Source organism: Prinia subflava, chromosome 4, assembly GCF_021018805.1.
Source record: "Prinia subflava isolate CZ2003 ecotype Zambia chromosome 4, Cam_Psub_1.2, whole genome shotgun sequence".
Classification (NCBI taxonomy): domain Eukaryota; kingdom Metazoa; phylum Chordata; class Aves; order Passeriformes; family Cisticolidae; genus Prinia; species Prinia subflava.
Genome location: NC_086250.1, coordinates 9,481,555 through 9,501,310, shown reverse-complemented (window position 1 = coordinate 9,501,310; position 19,756 = coordinate 9,481,555). Strand labels below are relative to the sequence as shown.

The 19,756-nt window shown below is 38.3% G+C and overlaps 1 protein-coding gene across 1 annotated transcript in view; it reads right to left on the bottom strand.

The window, feature by feature from the left end:
• The window catches only part of ANO2 (anoctamin 2), a 130,986-nt gene that overhangs the window by 53,215 nt on the left and 58,015 nt on the right, over positions 1-19,756 (bottom strand). Inside the window, exon 12 of the mRNA XM_063395389.1 lies at positions 14,928-15,011. Coding sequence (XP_063251459.1) covers positions 14,928-15,011 — 84 coding nt within the window. The remainder of the gene's footprint in view (positions 1-14,927; positions 15,012-19,756) is intronic.

The following is a 19,756-nucleotide window of genomic DNA, read 5'->3' as shown; positions in this document are numbered from 1 at the left end:
TAACCACATAGTCCCTTGAATTATGGACAGTGGGAAAAGACCTCTGACACTTTTCCACATGTAGGCCAAAAGTCAATACCGTGCTTCTAAATACACCTGAATTTGTTCTAAATATGTTCACCCTTTCTACTTTAATAAAGGGAAGTGCACACAAGACATTCAAATTATTTTCTAACATTTCATTCAGGCTAAAAAAAAAAAACTGGGCCATGCATTCTCTGTTTTCCATGTTTCTTCCATTTTGCCAAAAGCTGCTTCCAAAATCCTTATCTTTGTTACTGCAGGAGCCAACAACTTTATGAAAAGCACCTACAATTGGTTTGCATTTTCTTTGTGAATATATATCAAAAAGGAATAGAAAATTATTTGGGTTTTTTTGTTGTTGTTGTTTGGTTGGTTGGTTTTTTTTGTTTTGGGGTTTTTTGGGGTTTTTTTGGGTTTTTTGTTTTGTTTTGTTTTTGTTGTTTTTGATTTTGTTTTGTGTGTGTGTTTTTGGTGTTTTTTTGGGTTTTTTGTGGGTTTTTTGTTTGGTTGGTTGGTTGGTTGGTTGTTGTTTGTTTGGTTTTGGTTTTGGTTTTTTTTTTTTTGGTGGCATTTTCATGCCAAAAAAGTGATTTAAGAATTTCATTCAGTTTTACAAACGCTTCAGAGAAAATTTCAGTTATTCCAACTTATCATAAACTTGGTTTGGCTAAGAACTGAAACTGCAGCTGAATGCTGCTGAATATGGAGTTAGAGTTGGTCTGTGTTTCTCCTTGAGTGTTTGAAAGCAGTAGTGAAAGTGAAAATATATAATTATAATTAGAACTGAAGAAAGTTCTTGGGTTTTGTTTAAAACTGTTTTATCCTGCTTGGGGAAAATAAATCTCTAGACCTCAGTATGTGTATTTTTATGCTGACAGATATGGTATTTCTCAATTTCCTTCTAAAGGCAAAACCCCTCTCTGACCCTTGAATCTCCATCCCACTGATTATAAACTAGGAGAAAGAAACAATGATTCTCTCCCAAGAATGTTGCCACGTGGAAAACAGGGCAAGACCCTCTGGGATAACAGGCATGGACCATCAAAACAGTTACCTAAAATAGAAACATCTCAGTGCAGCAGTCACTGCAAGGAGCTGCTTAATGGCACTGGAAATCTCCTGGTCCCACAGTTCAGATCCAGGTCCAGGTGCCCTATGGAGATCTAAGTATCCCATCTGATGCTGCAGTCACATAAAGGAATTAGCAGGAGGAAAACAGCAGAAATGTGAAGCTTTCCTATGCACATAAAATCAGCAGAAATAAAGATCCTCACAAAACACTGGAACCTCCCTTGCAATGAAGTGTAGGACACAATTTCATAATAGATGTAGTTATTATTGGTGAGTATAAGAAAAACTTGTCAGTCACTGATCATATTTTGTGGCACTTATTCAATATATTCCAGAAATGTTTGCATATGCTAATAACTGTTAAATTTATGTATTGCCTGCAATTAATGTGACTGAATAGATCAAAGGTCACATTCATTAAGAAACAGGTCATGGTACAAAAAACCACAAGGGGTTACCACGTAATCAGAGACCACAGTTCTCAGCTGAAGTACCAGTAACCAAACATATTTGCTCACTTTATAAGAACACTAGAAAAGAACAGCCCACATACAAAATAAGTACAGAAATGAGCTAGCAAAATGCACTAAAGAATACATTAGTGCAGGTTCAAATCAAATATTTCAATTTTGTAGACTTCTCCTTCTACCTTAATTTAATGGATTTAGAAAAAAATTCTTAAAGTGATGTTGTTTTCTAATTTTCCAGGATTATGTATAACAGTCTTGTCCCTGAATAGACAATTACTGATGTCTCTCTATTTGGCAAATGCCTGCTAGTTGGACACAAATATAAAATGCATCATTAAAACGCACCATGTGGATCAGGAACATCTTTTGTGGAGCTTTGGACTGGTGGTTGTACAACTTGCTTTACTGGATTTTTATCAGTGAAAGGATTAATATGGGCAGTAGCAGTTTAATTAAGAAATAAACAAAAATGTTTAATACAAGCTACTATAATGTTCTACTAGCAAGGGATCAAAATTCAAAGTATTCTCTCTAACATGCATAAAAAACCTCTGGAAATTCAGAATTATGGGGGTTTAAATTTTGTTTAGAGTTTTTAGAGAGAAAACTGCTGCAGGAGGTTGTTATGATCCAAGGGTGGGACTCAATATTTGGCTTTGTTCAACCTCAGTTAAACCTTGTGAAGTACTCCAGATTTACGTTGTAGAATCAAGGTCTTGCTCAGACGTGGTGGCTCATATAAGTTAGGAACAGGCTGGGACCATTAGAAATACTGGGACAATTCCAGATTTTGTGCACCTGTGTTGTCTGTGGTGGTAGGAACCCACAAGTTCAGTAAAGCCAGTATATTCCTCACGTAATTCCAGCCTTCATTCCCAAGGGAGTTTATGTTCAGCAGAGAATTTTGTGGTGAAGTGACCATGGTTTTGACAAGCAGAGTGAGGCTAAAGACAAAATGGTTAAGCAGAAACTCATTATATATGTGTTGGAGTATGTGTAAAATACAAACTCCATTTGCCAGAAGCAGAGGTCTGGAGGCAGCATTGACATTCAGATCAGCACAGGTAGGTCTGATAACAGCAGGAATGGTCTCAACCTCAGGGAAACAAAATAGTAGCTAAAAAGCAGGATCTCTCTGTACTCCTTCTGAAATAAATAAGTTTACTCCAGCTACCAGGCACGAAGTTGTGTAAAACAGTCTTCAATGCTTGTCAACTGAGGCTCAGTTCACATTAAAATCATCCATAAACTTAAAGGAGATTAAAAGAAGTGTTTCCCCCAGTATTAAATGAAAACTTCCTCCTTACAGAAAGCAAGAGGCAGATTAAGTCATGAGTGAATTTCCTCCTATTTACATCATAATTTTTCTGCTGTTAAATTCACAGTAACGCCAGGAAATTAGAGCTGTATGAAAGCACACTGTTGTTTCTGAAAACAACATCTTGAAGTTGCACCTGACTGCAGATTTGTCATGTTTTGGCTCATTTATCCCTTGTCTGTCAATCTTCTTTTCATCACTCCACCTCTAAGCCAAGTTCTTTTTCTCCTTGCTTCTGCTATGGTTATTACATAAATCTCCACTTCTCATTCTAAGTTTAATGATTCCCATGGCTATAAACTCCCCAAGTCCCTCTTCTTTAAATTATAAACAAATCCAAAAAGTTATTTTCAGACATCTCTCCAAACAGACAGGAACATGAACAGGTACAAATGTACCAAGCAAAAGCTCTCCAGGGGTGTTGCTCAGTGGAATTCCTGTGTTCACTGCTCGTGCAGAACATCTCTGCAGTTCCCCACAACCAAGCAGCACTCTGCTATATCCTACAGATCCCTGCCTTATTGGTGGCATCTTAGTTTCAGCCCCAACACCCCAAATTTGTCCACGTTTGCCCTTCTCTTCCAGCCTACAACACAGTAACAGTCCTCCATTAAACTTTATAAAGGTCTTATCACCTTCCCAAAAGTCGAGACTGATCACTTGTGCTACACAAGATTTGCCTACAGTTACATACAAGAAAAAAAGATTTATCTGTATTTACCAATCATTACTGGCTGCAGAGTAACACAGAAAAAGTAATTACCTCTTCCTAAAGAAAATCTGACTAAGGAGGGGTGTGCTGGCCAAATCTCAGGAGCAGAGTAATGGAGCAACTCTTGCAGGTCACAATCACAAACTACAAGCTAATACAGAGCTTCAGATTCCCCAGGATGAACAATTTTCTGCAGCCCAAGAAAGGATTACATGTAGGTAGAAGGATATGAGTCCTTCTCCTCTGCTTCTAATAACAAGGGGAAGATCAGCACTGCTTAAATCCCCCCATGTGCCATTAATATTGTTAATGGAAGCCGTAAGGGTAAAATAAAGGGTTTTTTAAGAAGATAGGCATATCTGAGAAGACTTCAAATATAGCAGCCCCAACTGCAACCTACACATGCCACAACTTCTCTGGGTAACCTATTCCAGTGCCTCACCACCCTCACAGTGAAGAATTTCTTCCTAATATCCAATCTAAACTTGCTGTCTGTCAGAGTGAAGCCCTTGCCCCTTCCCCTGCCACTCCATGCCCTTGTGAATATTTTCTCTCTATCATTCTTGTGGGTTCCCTTCAGGTACTGGAAGAGCACAATTAAGAAGAAAACATTCCAGTATTCACTTGTGTAGTTATTATGAGACAAAATAGACTTTTGCAGCATACAAATGAGCAAGCCAAATTCCTAGGAGCCCATAAAGGTATGGCATTTATTCTGCATTGAGCTACAAAGAAGATGCATTGGAGGTTTCAGAAAAGAGTAGACACCCATCAGTAATATTTTTATATCTTGCAAAGCTGTATATTCAGCTTTACTGAATACTAAATGCAGGTTTAAATAGTCAGCCTTAGAATGCAGTATAAACCTAGATTACATTACATTTCTGAGGCCCTGACATAAATTTAAGCCTGGAATGTGCAGCCATTCAGTGAGAAAACATCAATGCTAGAAACCCTTGTATTAACACTGCCTAACCTTTCCAAGTGTACAATCACCTAAAGGAGATTTCAGAACAGAAATGGAAAACAAGGCTCATGATATCAGACATTCCTTGTCTACTTTTAGTACTCACTGCTGTGATCCAAATGGAAGATGATCCTCACTAACTCATTCATTAATGCTTATGCACAGAAAAAATTAATTATGCACTTCAAGATAATCCACTGCCAACTTACTTTTCACATAAAATATTTTATAATATAGACATACAATATTAATAAGGAGAACTATTTCTACCCTTCTTCTTCTGAGAAGCTCCACATTCTCATAAACAGTCCTATAAAGGAAGGCCATTGAGTAAAGAGCTTACTTAACTAACTTTTAAAGGAAAATCTGGAATCAATACACTTGAAATCAAATGCATATTGATTGTGCCATTTTCCTCTTCAAAAATAAACTGTCTCAGTAAATTACACGAAGCTCTCAAGTCTTGACACAATCCTTATGACTCACAGATCTTATTCCTTCTATATCCTGTTAATTTTACTGCTGTGACTGGCCCCAGTTAGCAAGATTAGTACTGGTGGTAAAAGCATATACATGCAAAAGCTTATGAAAAACTTTGAGTTTAACATCCTTTGTTCATAACCTTTTCTTTTTTTATCAAAACCTCCCAAGGTTCACCAGTTGAACAATCACCATCTCTAACAGCATGTCTCTAAACAAGGTGAAATAAACCAACAACCCTCCACTTTGATGGACTTTGGCCACAAAGTAGTTTCCATTGAACAATTAAGGCAGAGCCAGTAATTTCTAATATATGGATAATGATGTGTTTTAGATGTTGAAAACGCTTTATAAATATCCACTATTAATGCTGTGATAAATACAGATGCTATGGGTCTGCTTTCCAGGATAAAACTTTCCTTAATGCTCACTCATGCCAGGACTTTGTCTTGCAAGATTTCCATTTGTAGCTCTCCCTTCGACTTCAGTAAGGGCTCTGGAGAAAGGAATTGCATAATCAGGCCCTTAATCAAATTTATTAAAACCCTGATGATATACAACCCAATTAAGGAATACCTCTCCATTCCATAAGAGCTTTTTACGTTCCCTATAAAACACTTTCCTCCTCACCACATAAAACTCAGTGCGTGCATTGCCGTCTGTCAGTATGAGGTACAAGCCCTAGAAAGGAAAATGGGGCAATTAAATCTACAAGCTGTGGCTGATTTAACATTGAAAAGATAATGCTAATAGGCTTAAGAACTTTCGAGCAACTTTCAATCCTGTTCATTTCGTCAGGTTGTGAAAACCACGGTGATACTGTGATACTCCAGTTTCTGAAAGTAGGATCTTTCTTATCATATTTGCTGGTACAGTACTTCCCTCAAGTGGTAAATGTATTTCTGCCTGTTTTGAATTTTCCTCTATGATATTAAACAGTAAAAACACATACTATGCTTCCTAATCATCTTCCATTTTGTGTTGGTATAGAGTCAACTATTTTTTTTTCTTGCTCATCTTTGTTGCAACTGCTTTGTTTCAGTGTAAGACCTTTTAATTGTGTCAAACACAGACCTATACATTAAGCATTACCAGCACATCTCTGTCAGATATATATGGCACATTTCAGAGCAAAACATCCCTGCTTGGAATGACAGCTTGTTGTCCTTCAAAGGCTGATACTCAGACAAATACAGTTGAAAACATTCATTAACAGCCTGGATTTGGGGACTGTATTTAGCTCTTCCAAGATTGCATCTAAAGACATTTAAATATAAAAGAAAGACATTTATAGCCAGGGACAAGTTAAGCATAAAGTCAAATATCCTGCTAAGAGAAGGGTCACTTAGAGCAGGTATCTCAGGCTTCTGTCCAGTTAGGCTTTACCAATGTCTAGAAATGAAGACTCCAGAAAATATCTGAGCAAATTAAAATCATAGAATTACAGGGTGGTTTGAATTGGAATCTCACCTCATTCCAACCCTCCTGCCATGAGCAGGGACACCTTAAACCAGATCAGGTTGCTCCCAGCCCCATACAGCCTGGCCTGGAACATTTTCAGGGATGGGGCAGCCACAGCTTCTCTGAGCAACCTGTGCCAGGGCCTCACCAGCCTCACAGGGAAGAATTTCTTCCCAATATCAAATCTAACCCTATGCTCTCTGTCAGTGTGAAGCCATTGTCCCTTGTCCTGTCACTCCAGGCCCTTGTCAAGAGTCTCTCTCCATCTTTCCTGTGGGCTCCCTTCAGGCACTGCAAGGCCACGGTGAGGTCACCCCAAAGCCTTCTCCTCTCCAGGCTGAACAATCCCAATTCCCTCAGCCTTTCCTCCCAGCAGAGCTGCTCCATCCCTCTGATAACCTTGGTGTCAACTTTATCTACTATATGAAATACCATAGTGTGAAGGGGCTTCTAAAAACAATGCCATCATATCCCTAAATCAAGTGAATCACAAAAATCAGCAGATCAGCAGGCAAGTGTTTTTCAATCAAGCATGGCAATAGCTGCAAAAACTGAGCGGTTCGAACTGAGTTCCTTAGCTGTTTAAGCTTGGAGTTTGTGGAATTTCAATCTTCATGGGATGGACACCCAAAAGAACTGAATGTAAATGCAGTTTATTTCTTTAAATCTGCAGACAGAATTTCAGTATGCATCAAATAAAAAATTCTTGGCAACTAATTTAACTGACTGTTGTTTCCACAGCCAATTTCTCTAAGTTTTGTCCCAAATCTGGGCTTCTGTAGGAAATAAATAGTATGAATTTTACCCTATAAATGTGCTCAACAGAAGGTAAAAAAGTATTCCAAGATACAGAAGTTTGTCACCAGCTCACAGGACAGGGAGAATACTCTAGTTTCTTCTTACTGGTTTTTATAGTGCATTAAATCAAAACCCAGCAGACTTCTGGAGATTTATTTTTCAGCCTGTGTCCCTCCAACCTGTTATTACAGTCTATTACAGGTACAATGCAAGTCACTAAGTGCAGATTTAAGGATTTTATGACTTACTCAGACAGAACTCCCCTTAATCTCACGTACTGATGAATACAACCTAGAGAAATTAGTCTTTCCACCCTGTTTAATAGGAAAGAGACCTGCAGCATCTTGAATGCTGTCAATAAGAAGCTTAGGCCTCCATTCAGAAAAAGCATTTAATTGTATCTGTATTCAGGGCACTGAAGCCTGTGCTTAACTTTAATCATATGCTTGGGTTGGAGTTCCACAATTAAAGAATGCGATCTATAGCCCAAGAGAGAATGCTTCTTTCAGCCAAAATCTTCATAAGTTACACAAATAAGAGCAGGAAACAGCAGCCCTGCTCTCTCTTGATTCTAGGTTCAAAACACTCTTCTGACAAAGACCATTTTTTTTTTGTTTATAATATTTTTTTTAGCAGAAAGAGTCTCACAAGCATAAGACACAACTTTCTTCAATCCTTGCTCTTGTCTTCATTGTTCAGCCTCCAACAGTTAAATAAAAAGTATCCAGTATTCCTAATTTAATGTCTTTTAGCTGTCTAGGCAAAAAAAAAGAAAAAAAAAAAAGAAAAAAAAAAAGTTATTCCTTTGGGAAAGACAAACAGTGATTTTATTTACTTCTAACTTTGAAGAAAAAGAATGGAAGATAGATTAACAGGCTGATGTTATTGCAAGTTGATCTCTGTTGTCTCTGTAAGGACATCAAGATCAGGGAAGGGCCTTGACAATAGGAGAAAGAACAATCTTGTATTCATCCTTGCCGAAAGGACAAAAGAATAATTAAATAATCATAATAAGTGTCACTTTGGTCTCTTGAAAAGTGAAGAAACCCATTCTAAACACATAAGGAGAAGTCAATATTTGTGAAGAGTCATTCTGGATTTACCAAGGGTGAATCATTTCCTGCACCAACTTGGCTGTTTTCTGCGAGGAAAATGACTGGACCTGGGCAAGAGGAGACTTGTCTATGTCATTTGCCTTGACTTCAGCAAAAGGTGACTTCCATGGTTTGCTCAGAGGGTGTTAGTCAATAAGTGTGCCTGAATACTGTAAGAGCTGGAGTACTGCCGTGGTCATCCTAGAACCACGCTGCTTTACAGAAGGAACCAGGAGGAGGTGGTGGAATGCTTGCTCCTGCATGATGACACCAGGCTGGTGTGGGACCAAGAGATGGTCAGTTTTCTTAAGCATGCAGCTGCCATCCAGAGAGAACTGGACTGACTGAAGGAATAGGTCTCTACTAACCTCCTGAACTCCATCAAGGGAAAATGCCTTTGAAACAGAAAACTCCATGCAGGAGAACTGACTCTAGTGAAGAAAACAAGATGAGCATGAGCCAGGACTTCACTGGAAGTGTAGTCCAAGAGCACCTGGGCTGTGTCAATGAGTGGATTCAGGGAATTGATCACCTCAGCTCTTCAGCACTCATTAGCCTGTATCTAAAATACTGTTTTGGGCCTTCCAGTAGAAAACATTAATGGTACTTCTTATGTAAGTCAAGGGCAGAGAAGATGTCCAAGGAAGAGAAACTGAGGAACAAGGCTTGCTCAGCACAGTTAGGGAGCTCATCAAAAGACAGGGCCAGGCTCTTCACAGTGGTTACTGCTGGAGGAACAAGAGACAACGGGCTTAAACTGAAAGCGGAAAGGTTCAGACTGGATATAATGAGAAGCTTTACACAATGAAGACAGTCAGGGCATGTCCAGAAAGATGTTACCATCTCTGTCCTTGGAGATTTCCATAACCTGACTGGGTAATATCTTGAGTAACAGGGTTTGAGATCACACCTTTCGGCAGGAGTAGTTATTTGGACCACATAAAATCCTGAAAGTTCCCAACTTGGAATATTCTATTATAGCACACTTTTAAGCATTTTATTACTTCATATTGAGAGTGTAGGAAGAGGTGTCTCCTACTGAAGACTGGCTGGAATATGATTGTAGACACAGGAGCACAGCACTGTGACAGCACCGTGGGTTCATTTGTCTGATACAAAAGAGGAAATCCCACTGTAGATTTTCGGAGTAACAGGGAGCAAGTGGGACATTTTTAGCTGCATTTCTTATACTACTCCATACAAAGATAACCAAATTCCAAGGCAGCAACAGCAAGAAAGTTTGAACACATACCATGCACTCTAAAATTAAAAATAACACATTGAAAGACCATGTCAACACTCCTTTGAAGATAAATTCCACTTATGAATTCTCTGGTATCAAACTTCCATAACCTGGGACTCAAACATTAAAAGAATCAGAATGATAACAAATATATGTACAAAAAAGAGGATGAAATCTCTGTGTAAGAATATAATCATAACTGTCCTCATTCATCTTCAGCCATTCTTATATTTTCATTTAGCCATTTTTATATTTTCAAAGTTAATGATGACAGAAATAAGTTACAAAAGAAAAAAAATCATTTATTACTTATTCATCTTACTATCCCATATAATTAGAAAGATGTTTCTCAAAGTAAAGACATGAAGGAGGCCAGAAAGACTCTGGCTAGTTTAAGAAATATTGCATTGAATTGATGGGTTTATCATACTTATAATATGATTCAATAAATGCTAAAATATTAGGGGTTGAAGAACTCCAGGTATATTTAAAGTTCTTTTATAATTCTGATTGTTCAAATTGGTATTTATGACCCATTATCTGGGTTTCTTCTATTTAGTCTCAGCTAATATATAAAATAATAAGAGATTTTTCTTTCTTTATTTAATCTTATCAAGGACTTGCTTAATGAAGAGATGGGCTCCAGTATCTGAAAGGGTTTTTAGTCCTTGTGGGAGATTTGCTTATGGAAGACTGGTAAGGAATTAACTGCTAACAAGAATTATTTTTTCATGTCTTGCAATGTTGAAATTTTAAAAATAGATATTTAAAGTATTAGCAATGTACAGGTATACTTCATATTTATCTGTATCATCCCTTACACCAGAGACCCTCTTCAAGTGGGCTTACTTTAATTCAGTTGTTAACTGAAATGAAGGTTCAGAAAGAAATATTTCAGTTTCATTTACCAGCTGAATTAACAATTTAAATAATTGATTCTGCCAATGTCATATCTAAAATTAATTAAAGGAAAGACAGAATGCCAGATTCTACTACTCCTAGGGTTTTCTCCAAGTCAGGACACAAGCCAAGAAACAAGCCCTTTTTTTATATAAAGAAAAATTTCCTTGAGAAATATGTAGAATGAGTTATTTGCTTTCCTGCCAAATAGGAAAGATAAGAACACACACACACATATATATTTCTATGCATATACATGATGTTGAATTATGTTTGGCAGATCAGCTGGACATCTAATGAAAAGGAGTCAGGGTCTGATCCATCTCTCACAGAAATGACTGGAAGGCTTTCCATCAGCTCCAGTGAGAGCTGGATCTAGCCCCATCTGCATGTTTTCAGGCACAAGACCAGTTCTCATTTCCTGACCTCTGTGTAATTCCACTGAGGATGGAATACTACTGCAGAGAGAGAAGAACAGCTTATCAGAAGATTCCAAATATCGACCATGTTTTCAGTTAACATTCTGCAAATACTGTAACTTAACCCTATTCATTGAATATTTCTATTCACATATTCTGTGCTGTACTTCATTTAAGAAAAATAAAATATCTTATTAATTGCTTCATTACAAGCTTGCATCTGCCATGTTTGCATGAATATATTATCAGACACATACATTCATACACATGTGTGTAATCCTTCGTCTGTGATGCAAGGACAAAAATGCATTTTGTTATACATGAATAAAGGAGCTGTACACTGCAAGCCTTTGTATCAGAGGATCATAGAATGGTTTGCATTGCAAGGGACCTTGAAGATCAGTCAGTTCCAACTCACTGCCATGGGCAGGGACACCTTCCACTATCCCAGGTTGCTCAGAGCCTCATCCAGACTGGCCTTCAATACTTCCAGGGATGGGGCAGCCACAGCTTCTCTGGCAACCTGTGTTAGGGCCTCAGCACACTCACAAGGAAGAATTTCTTCCTAATATTTGACTTAAACTTGCTCTGTGTCAGTTTGAAGTCATTCCCCCTTATGATGTCACTACATGTCCTCATAAATAGCTTGTGACCATAAAGAATTAAATATTAGTACTGACTATAAGACAGATCATTCCAGATTTCCCAAATCAGTCCCTTAGAACTTGTCATTTTCTAAAATCAATGTCATAATTCATAAGAACTGTGTGTTTATCTATTTGCTAGTTAACCTGAGGCATTTTACACAAATGTTTCAACTCCTTTAGCTGTTGAATTAGTTCTCTCCTGAAATAATAGAACCTTAGGGTGTTAATGCTGGAGTAATTTCACACCAATCTTTTGTGAAGCACTCTGAGGCCTCACAGTTTCTTTCTCACTCTCCAAATAACCAATAAAATATTTATTCAAATAGCCTGAGCAGGGTGGTGGAGGGTGAAATTTTGTTCTTTCCTTAATCCAGTAGCGGAAACACACCAACTGGTGTTTTGTATGAGAGCTGTATTCTAGAACACAAACCCCACTGGGCAAGTAATACATTAGATGTGTCAGACTTTGTCTTGCCAGGCTCATCAGGCTGATTTGGAATTTGCTGCCTGGGTAGAGTGACTCATATGTTTACTGGCCCTGACAGGTGCTGGGCATCTTCCACACTCATTAAAGTTAATGACTTGAACAGCAGAGAGGGAAAACTGTGTGCTGGTTTCCTCTGAATGTGTATTCCTAAGTTATCATTTAAGAGAGGATGTAAGTGGTGTCACCTTTCTTCTGCAATCATAAAAGCAGCCCCTAAACAAACCCCTGTCCCTTCATTGCAAAAGTAACCCAATGAGCTTCACAGGAACGCTTTGTTGAAGGAAGGGAAGGAAAAAAATATGCGCTGTACACTGAACTTTTCACATAAAAGCTGCTTCTTGCCATGAAACCAGTCACTTCCTCACTGCAACAGAGGAATTAACATACTGGAAACAAGCCAGTAATTTTATAGAAATATATGCCTTTAAGTAAGCTCTAGACCAATATTCTCACAATAGCCATCCTTTGGCATCATTTCTATCCCAACAAGCCACAGCTGCTGAACTGGAGACTTCTGACTTCATGTTAGATAAGTAATGAGACATTTTAGGCAGCGGTGCCAGAGCCAGTCCTTTGATATTAACACAGCACACTACAGTTGTTGACCAGGCACACAAAAAAAGATATGCCTTCAATTTACACTAGTTAGCTAAAAATATTCAGGAGAAAACTTCACAGAGACTTATGCCATGACATTAGACTGTCAACCAAGACATGAAGAGATAGAGACCTCACAAACATCTGTGTATTCACACAAAACCAAGAAATTAGGAGGATTGGATCTTTAACTACAGAGATATCTCTACTTTGATGCCTGTCCAGCCACTAGATCTGCCCTGGTAATATGACAAAGTTCTGTACCCTGGCTTCCACCCAACAAGACAGAAATATTGAGCCAGAGACCTCACAGAAACCTGTGCCTTAATATTAACCTGCCACACAAGATCTCCTGTGCTAATGATCTTGCAAAAAGAAAAGGCTGAAACCTCTTAAAATAAGGCTGAAGAATTACTGCAGTCTTAAATGCTCACCACTTTTAACGTCTAACGTTTCAGGGTCTTCCAAAACAAAATGTAATGTAAGTTAGGACTGTTCAATTGAACTGTTATGTTTCATTTTTTTCCTCTTCTGCAGTTCTCACATCAACATCTATTGCTCTCATAATTTCATAAGACAATGACATACCTGAGCAACACTTCTTCCAAACCCAGACTAATGTGCTGTTTGCTGGACAGAATTAGTAAGAATGTTCAGTGATGGAAAACTGCTCAGTTGCTTGGAATATGTTTCAGTAATCTGGGGAACACTAATTAAGAAATTCAGTATATGTTCCATCCACATTGACACAAATTTGACAAATTTGACAAATTTGACAAATTTGAGAAAGCAATCTGACAAAAAATATTCCATGTTACCCTTTTAATTCTTGATGTGTGAAAGGAGCTTTTCCTACCTTTGTAGTGCTGGATCTTTACATTGTTCCTTGTTTTCCACCTATTCACTTAACATTTCTTCTTGGGTTTTTTTGGGGGGGGTTTGGAGCCGTGTTTTCTTGTTTGGTGTTTTGGGGGATTTTTGTTTGGGTTTTTTTTCTGCTTCTTTTTTTTTTTTTTTACTTTAAATGTCTAATTTATAGTTCTTTCTGTATCTCAGATTAGCAAGATAATCAATATATTCTACAGCATCAATGGCTGACTTGTTTCCAGTTCCCATTTATTTTAAGCCTAAAAATAAGAGCTGAACAGCAGCAATTTTGTTGGACTTTTACAGACCTTGATTACTCACTTGGAAGGCCAAGGGAGCTGTGTAATGTGTAAGACTACACAGCGCTCTGTGACTCTCTGCTTATAAATAAAATAATATATAAATAATAAATATAAATAAAATAATAATATTGCTTCTCACAATAAAATAATTGAGAATGTTTCTATAATCTTCTGTGGAGTTTGGTTGGGCACAAAAGGTGACAGGCAGGCTCACTGAAATGGAAGATTCCCTGGAAACACTTTACAATGATGGTCAGCAGAAGAAAGGGATAATGAAGTTCTTCCACAAGCTGTTTGTTGGACCAAACCTGAAAACTTGAAAACTCTCCACTTTGGATACTGATTCTCACTCTGTAAGCAAATTAATTTTTTTTTTTCTCCCTGGAAGCTGAACATGATATTGGAATGTTTTGACTTTGCTAGCACACGTGGAATGCAGGGAATGAGCAATGGTTAATCAAGCCTAATGGACCAAGACTACAGAATTTGTGAATGTTTAGAAAATAGGCCTCAGTCAACAATTTACAAGAGGAGATTGATAAAAAAGGGCTTGTTCAAAAAAATTCAAAATAGCCATAAATATCCTGAACCCGCTTCAGTCTGAAAATGATCTACCAACTATTTTTCCATTTCTCCTGGAAATGCCATTAAAGCTTCACAACTGTGTAACTGCAGCAGGACTGAGGACACCAAAGTTACCTTTGCAAATGAAATCACCATAATAAAAGCTGCTTTCTTCATTGTGCAGAAAGCACTGACATTCTGAGGGATTGCTATAAGAATTCCGTGGTGATTATCCTGGGAATCAGGCACTTCTCTACAGATTAAGCCCTGAACCACCTGTCAACCCCATTTCTATGCAAATTGCTTTACTTTGAAAGACATGACCTCAAAGCCCTGCAATGGCACTGCAGGCTTGCATTTCACCACACCACGGCCTACCTACTCAAAAGGCTAATTAGGAGCACCAAAAAATGCCTTTTGCAACCTCTGAGAGAAAGACAAAAATATAATCACAACATAACAAAACACAAACCCCACATAAAAGAAAAGAGTAAGCTGCATCTCACCTCATTTGAATTTTCTGTTGTGATGTTTTTATTTTTCAGCTTTTTCTGCAGCAGTTTGTTTTCATACTCTGGCCTGGGATGCTCCTGAAAAAGACAAAAACAAACAAATGTGATTATGATTAAGAGAAAGTCTCCAACATTTTTGGTCACTTATTCACAAACAAAGCCATCAAGGTGATTCAACTCCACACACCTTTTGGACTAGGCTGTCAGATCTGGCCTAGCTTCCCTAATCAATAACCCTTCAATGTATCCTTGCAAAATATATTTCTCTCTCCCAAATTAGAGTATAAATTAAGCAAGGTGACAAAAATATTTCAGGCTTTTTAAGCGAGCTGCTCATAAAGGAGAAAAGTATCATGCATCTCCTCATTCCCATCAAGTTCTGAATTCATTCAGAGCTGGAATTTGGATTGACATCTCCCACAAAAAAAAAGGCTATTCCTACAGCACTGGTCGTATCATCCCTCTTTACTATAATTAGAATGCTTGCATATCACCCCATCCAAAAAAATGGGTTATTAACGTTTTTTAATCAATCTGATAGTCATGAGGAGAACAAAAACCCTTTTAAATTAAGAAATCCTCATCAGCAATAGAATGGAGCCTACATGGAACTTTACCAGAATTCTTTGAGAGATACGGGTGGTGTTCATTTTCTGTATCTGTAACATTTTCACCACACCAGACTCAGCCCTCACCATTCACTGTTGCATGTGAGAATGTAAACGCAGTGAGACCTCCAAATTCTTTTTTCATACTGATTTTCCTAATGCATTCAAAAGGTATGTGATGAAGCATCATTTAAATCATTGAATATCAGAATAGCCTGGGTTGGAAGGGTCCTTACGTTTCATACCAACCCCCCTGCCATGGGCAGTGACATTTTCCACTGTGATGTGTGTTTTTTGGTTGTGAGGAATGACAAAAGTCACAGGGTCATGCAAACAGGAAGATTTAATTATAAATTACATATTTGGCATGGAAATAGGTATGTAGTCCCTAACCTACTGTAAAAGAACATGGCAGTGGGGCTTTGGAAAAAGGAATTAGATGAAAGGGAAGGGAGAAAAGGAGACGAATAAGAGAGAGACATAGAACAGCAGCCCTAATTCCAGTGTTGATCCCTGATGGGGTGATAGGATATTCAGGATACTGTGCAGTGCCACCTAGGCTTACTGGGGGTATCCCTTTTATGGGTGGGTTTCTCCCTCTGAAGCTAAGTTTCTTTCTTTCTTTCCGTGTAAATAAATTTTCATGAACCCTCCATCCTTTCAGACTTTTCTGGAAATGGATGAGAGGCTTGCAGGGGTCTTGGGTGGTCTTGACTCCCCCTACAGTCCATGTCCACTTTTTGGCCTGATTCCTGCACATTTTTTGTTGTGCTTCTGTGGACTTGAACAAGATGTTTGCCACAGAAAATGTTGCTCTACCTCCACATGTCACCCTTCACCAGTCATATTTTGTTCTTGCTCCTGGCGTGCTGGTACCAGCAATCCTTGTCTGTGATTACCAACAATCCTTGGCTGGCTCCATGACTATCACAGTATCAGTGTTTGAGACACACACAGTGGACACTTCTCTTCTGGGTATCTACACCAGGTTGCTCCATCCAAACTGGCCTGGAACATTTCCAGGGATGGAGCAGCCACAGCTACTCTGGGCAATTTCTTCCCAATATCAAATCTAACCCTATGCTCTCTGTCAGTGTGAAGCCCTTGCCCCTTGTTCTGTCACTCCAGGCCCTTGTCAAGAGCCTCTCTCCATCTTTCCTGTGGGCTCCCTTCAGGCACTGCAAGGCCACAGTGAGGTCACCCCAAAGCCTTCTCCTCTCCAGGCTGAACAATCCCAATTTCCTCAGCCTTTCCATGTAAGAGAAGTCCTCCATCCCTCTGACCATCTTGGTGTCCCTCCTTGGGACAACATGTGGAACTCCAAGGAATAGTGAGGCACAAGTAAACTCTAACATTAATAAAGCTGATCAGCAGCAAAATGGTGGTAAGCGGGATGGGGAAAGGACAAAGATACAACAATAAGCATTTAAAGATGCTGCAGTCAACACCTGTATCCTGATGCTTTTCAAATTTTACTGGCTTGTGTTGATTTGCGTTATTTGCTACCATGCTTCCTTACATAAAGATTCGGAGGCTGGATGTGACAAACATCTTTAGACTTAAATGAAGAAAGGATGAAGATGTCTAGCATGGATGGCTACACGAGAGGAGACAGCTTAACCGAAGTAGGGAAAGGAGATAAATGAAGCTGACAGAATCTAAGGAGATCTAAATATACTGTCCTACTGAAGACCTGAATTCGTTTGCTCTCTTTTTTTCTCTTACTTTCTGCTAAGCAAAGCATTCTGAGACATAATGGGCTGCCTCAGAGGTCAGAGCAACTTTTGAAAACCGATTGGAATGAAAACAAGAAAAAATAAAGAAAATAAATGCCAAGCAAAACATTGTATGCTAACCTAATTTTTGCTATTGACAGTTTTTCTCTGAGTGCATATTCTGTTCAAGTCTGGCCAAGTTATGCTTAGTTTTCCTAGTAGTACACTAGTAAGACATTCCAGTGTCCTTTTAACTGCCTTTCATACACCTGCTCCTAGACTGGAATAGTAGTTGATCTGTCTTTGTTGAATCTGCCAAGTTGTCTTACCCTTGACTGAACAGACCACAGAGCTCCCTGGAATGCATTTTGTATATGTTACTTTTATGAATATTTTGCACAAAATATTTCTTTACAGTCCAGACTTAGGGATGTTAGACCTATGCATCCATGGATGTGAAGGACAATTCCACCCAGCTGTAAAAAGAGTGTGATTCAGAATCAATTCTTTGTCTGAAAATGGGAAGAATTCTACACTTAGAACAAGCTAGAAATAGTTTTGATAACTTCACAGAGGCCAAATGTCCATGTAGGGGTAGATCTGAATCCTAGGATGCTGGAATTTTGCCAGTACAGCTGCCAGACACTTATTGAAAACCATGTGAGCCAAGGTATTGCGAGGCCAAATGAGTGCTCCGAGTAGAAAACAGTAATACCCATTCTGAAAACAAAAAGCCAAAACATGAAATTTCTACTCAGGCAAAACTCATGTTAACATCACTGGGAATTTTCCCTGAGAGTGATTTCCAGGATTTGCCTCAAACATACACAAGTGTATCCACTATCCATCAAATTAGGCTTCTGTAGATAATGATCCAGTTTGATAAGAATAAATAATGTGAACCAATCTCTCCTTAATTTCCCTTTGATTTAGGAAAACAGAAAAGAAAGTGATAACGAAATTTTACAAACATGCATGCCAAACACATGGAATGTATTTATATAAAAAAAATAGAACTTTAGCAACTAGCCCAGATTTGACAGACCAAACGAGCTACCAAAAAACCCCCCATATATTCTTAGTAAAGGTAAAGACCCACTGCAAATTCCTTGAGCAGACTTATCCTAACTTCACACCAAGGATCTGTTTAGACTGCCCTATTAATGGGATGCTTGTCCAAGGAAAAATAGTTTTATATGTCAGCATGGAGTCACTGGTAGATGATCACAATCTTTTTAGTCCAGATCACTTTCAAAATAAATCTGATAAATGAAAAATTAAAGCAAAAGATTGAGTAAGCCATGTAGCATGAACACAAGCATAAGAGTGTTAAAAGCTACTGAGCAAGTATACAGGAATCAGTTTGTAAAGATATTCTAGGGCAACATAAAATAGATTTAGCCTAAATAAACTAGAAGTTTCTATTATGGTATTGTATTTGCCAGACAGACAGGGTGATTTTATGGCTTTGTCTGCTTTCATTGAGGAGGAACTGTGGTAATGCTTTGGGCAAATACCTGTAAAACTAAATTTTGAAATTTGACCTTACATTTTGAAGCTCCCTTAAGCTAGGACCAAACAACCAAATGCTGCCATTTCAATGGCAGATAACATATTTTGTGGGTAACCTTAGCAGAATATAGCATCATTTATGGTTGTTCATTATGCAATTCAAATCCAACCCATTTAAATGCTCCTATACTGATAAGTGGAATTGTGTAAATCATAGAATCACAGAATGGCCTGCGTTGGAAGGAACCTTTAAGATTATTCCATTCCAACCCCTTGCCATGGAAGTGTTCCAGCCAGGCTGGATGGGGCTCTGAGCAACCTGGGATAGTGGAAAACATCCCTTCCCATGGCAGATGGGTGGAATGAGATGATATTTAAGGTCCCTTCTAACCCAAAGCATCCTGTGGTTCTGTGAGTCTCTGTCTTTAAAGACCAGATACTTGTTCATCTTAAACAAACAAGGGTGACAGAAATATGATATGGTGTAGAATTATGCTGAAAAGAGGAAAGAAGCAATCCCTCTGTTGATCTTTGAAAGATAAAATAAGAAAAAAAAAAAAAAAAGAGAGAGAGAAAAAAATTAACATATAGCAAGGAGATTTAAAAACCACTAGGAAAAGCTTGTTAGCAGTACAGATAGAGAAGCATTAGAGTAGATTACCTAGGGAGGAATTGAAATCTCCACTGCTGGATTTATTTAAGAACAAATTAGACAAATACCTCTTCATAATGATTTAAGTAGAATTGATCCTACAACACACAAGGGATGGCCCCTCAAGGTCCATTCCAGTCTTGTTTTATGATTCTAAGTTCCTAATCCTTCAGCTTGTGTTGAGATTTGTCTGGCTCTCCTTCACTTGTCATAAACAAAGGATTCTTTCTGATCCCACAGTTTCTATCGACAGACTTTTTCCACTTCAGGCCTCTTCATCACAGGACCTCACAAATCTATAGATTCTTTTACAGCATTTTACAAATATTAAGGTAA